Source organism: Aplysia californica, unplaced genomic scaffold (assembly GCF_000002075.1).
Source record: "Aplysia californica isolate F4 #8 unplaced genomic scaffold, AplCal3.0 scaffold00368, whole genome shotgun sequence".
Classification (NCBI taxonomy): domain Eukaryota; kingdom Metazoa; phylum Mollusca; class Gastropoda; order Aplysiida; family Aplysiidae; genus Aplysia; species Aplysia californica.
Window position 1 is genome coordinate 131,761 of NW_004797638.1, and position 2,366 is coordinate 134,126.

Below are 2,366 nucleotides of genomic sequence, written 5' to 3' on the forward strand. Positions count from 1 at the left end.
CACATGATAATATACAGACAGACAGACAGACAGACAGACAGACAGACAGACAGACAGACAGACAAACAGACAGACAGACAGACAGACAGACAGGGAGTTGGGTGGATGAAAGTGGAATGAAGGGGCTGTAGTAGAGACTGATGATTGCATAGTAATATGTAATTTTTTTTTAACCTTTCAACTGTTAATGTCTTTCAGGCCCGCAACGGTGATTGCTGTTTCAGACCTATGACAATGGAACTGAGCTACCGATGTGGAACTGACGGCAAGGTGTATGGCAATGAAGGATCAATGCGCCACGCTGGATGTGAAACTCGCGACTACATCAAGGAACAGTCTCACGAAAACTGCCCGGATTTCCCAGAGGACTGGTTTGTGCCTGCCCCATAACCTGGAGAACGCAGCTAATTAAAACGAAGGGATGAATTTGCGCAAACAATTCCAGTTCATCGTTTGTTGTTGCTGTTGTTTTTGCTGTTGTTGTTGTTGTTGTTTTACGTACCGTTAGTTTTAATCCGTGGCCCTGCTAGACACGCATAGATCTAGATCTAAGACTATACTGTCAAGGTGTATCAATAAAGTTGAAGAAAAAGGAAGGGAAGAAGACAGGGACGATACTCAAAGACACGAACGCACGTGCGCGCACACACTGAAAAACGTGTACGTTATTCCTCTATTAGAAAGGTAGTATCTCTTGCTGCTACTGGTGTCTAACGAGTACCTATTACTATTACTACATGGCACCAGATGCGTACTGTGCTGTTAGTGTTCGCGTTTGTTCTTTGTCGTTTCCCATTCGTGCTATCTCTCTCAACCCTACTAGACTTTTTTCTTAAATAGAAGTGATTTTACACCTCCATCAACACAATTCTGATCATTTAAAAGGTGGGCTTCTGGCCCTGCCTATTAGAGCCAGTAAACCCCAGCTGAGAGACAGAGAGATACAACATCCCAGCAGAAAGACCGTGATACTCGATATAAATTTCTCCTCATTGGGACATTGAACTCGGTTTACCTGCGAATGATAGCAAAGTACCTCACTGCTACACCACCGACGCCGGTCTATTGAACTCCAACACTAGAATTATGTTCACCTTTAGTAACGTGATGCCAGAGTTGAAAGTTTGAGTTTGCACTCTTTTCTATCGAAACTGAAGACGAGTTCACTTAAATTGTCCATTTGAATGATAACTTTGCGAGGAGAAGTAGAATCCATACTAAAAATACAAATTTTAACTCACAAGGTCTACAAGTAACAGTGCCTGTTTCGAAGATTTCTAGTTGACCTTCTGCGTCTCATCAGGATGCCGTAATGACAGTCGTTGAAAAAAATTTCATTCAAGCTCGGTGGGCCTTCTAGTGCATTAGAAGAAATATCTGTCCTAGATAGACAGTGCAATAAAAGCCCTCAACCTTCTCCAAATCCACCAGGGGTAGCGCTTGGTTGGTCTTGGGATGTCGAGCACAATGTCATTTAAAAAACTGCTTTTATTTCTTACATTCTAAATCAATGCTGACATATGAAAGCCCTCTCATTTTTCCTCATGACACGGTTTAAATCTTTAAAATAGCTCAATATTTGACAAAGAATTGTGCTTATGACGTGTCGTTTTCGTGGATGGTCTCTCGGTGTGAGTCCTTGAGCAAGATACGTTTGCCATTGTCAAAAACAAACCAGGGCTGTGTACTGAGATATCAACAACGACCTGTTTGTAAACTGTCTGTATTGTGGCTTTGTGCACCATGCCCTGCTGGTGCAAGCTTAATTTTGATTTGTGCATACGTTGCACATGTCACTGTGGCTAAATTTCCAACATGAGATTCAATAAAAGTGTTTTCCCCACTGTTTTTCCTTTTTCTTTTATCCGAGAGTAAAAAAAATAATGATTCACAGCCATATTGTTCACTGTCATTTTTCGCTCGACTATGCGTCCTTTATTTTCTAATGTTTCATTACTCGCAGTAATAAATTGTGTCAGTGCCAATCAAAATCTGGTATAAGTGGGAAATTTCGTAAAGTGAGTTAACATAATTGTCACTATTTCCTTACAGTTTAAAGATAAAACGAAGTCAATCGGACGACATTTGTTTGACGAAGATATGTAAACGTGAAAATGAGATAAGGGGCTCTGAAGTTGAGTAATAAATTTCCATATCATCAGTGGTCTTATGGAGATAGAGCCTTGAAAACTGGCAGGAAAATATAAATCAACTTACAAGATTTGAAAACTTTTCATCCACATGAAAAAAACCAACACACTTATCTTTCAACATAACAACCGGTCATCTCAATGCACTGTTTCGTCCGATATAGCAAGCGGTCAGACGCAGTGACCATGTCCGCTTCCACCAGAGTAGTTATAGCA

The 2,366-nt window shown here is 40.7% G+C and overlaps 1 protein-coding gene across 1 annotated transcript in view; it reads left to right on the forward strand.

The window, feature by feature from the left end:
- The window catches only part of LOC101862597 (four-domain proteases inhibitor), a gene marked incomplete at its 5' end in the record, with an annotated part of 5,606 nt that extends 5,162 nt beyond the window's left edge, over positions 1–444 (forward strand). Inside the window, 1 exon segment of the mRNA XM_005103325.2 lies at positions 199–444. Coding sequence (XP_005103382.1) covers positions 199–390 — 192 coding nt within the window. The 3' untranslated portion in view covers positions 391–444.
- Between the last annotated feature and the right edge of the window lie 1,922 nt (positions 445–2,366).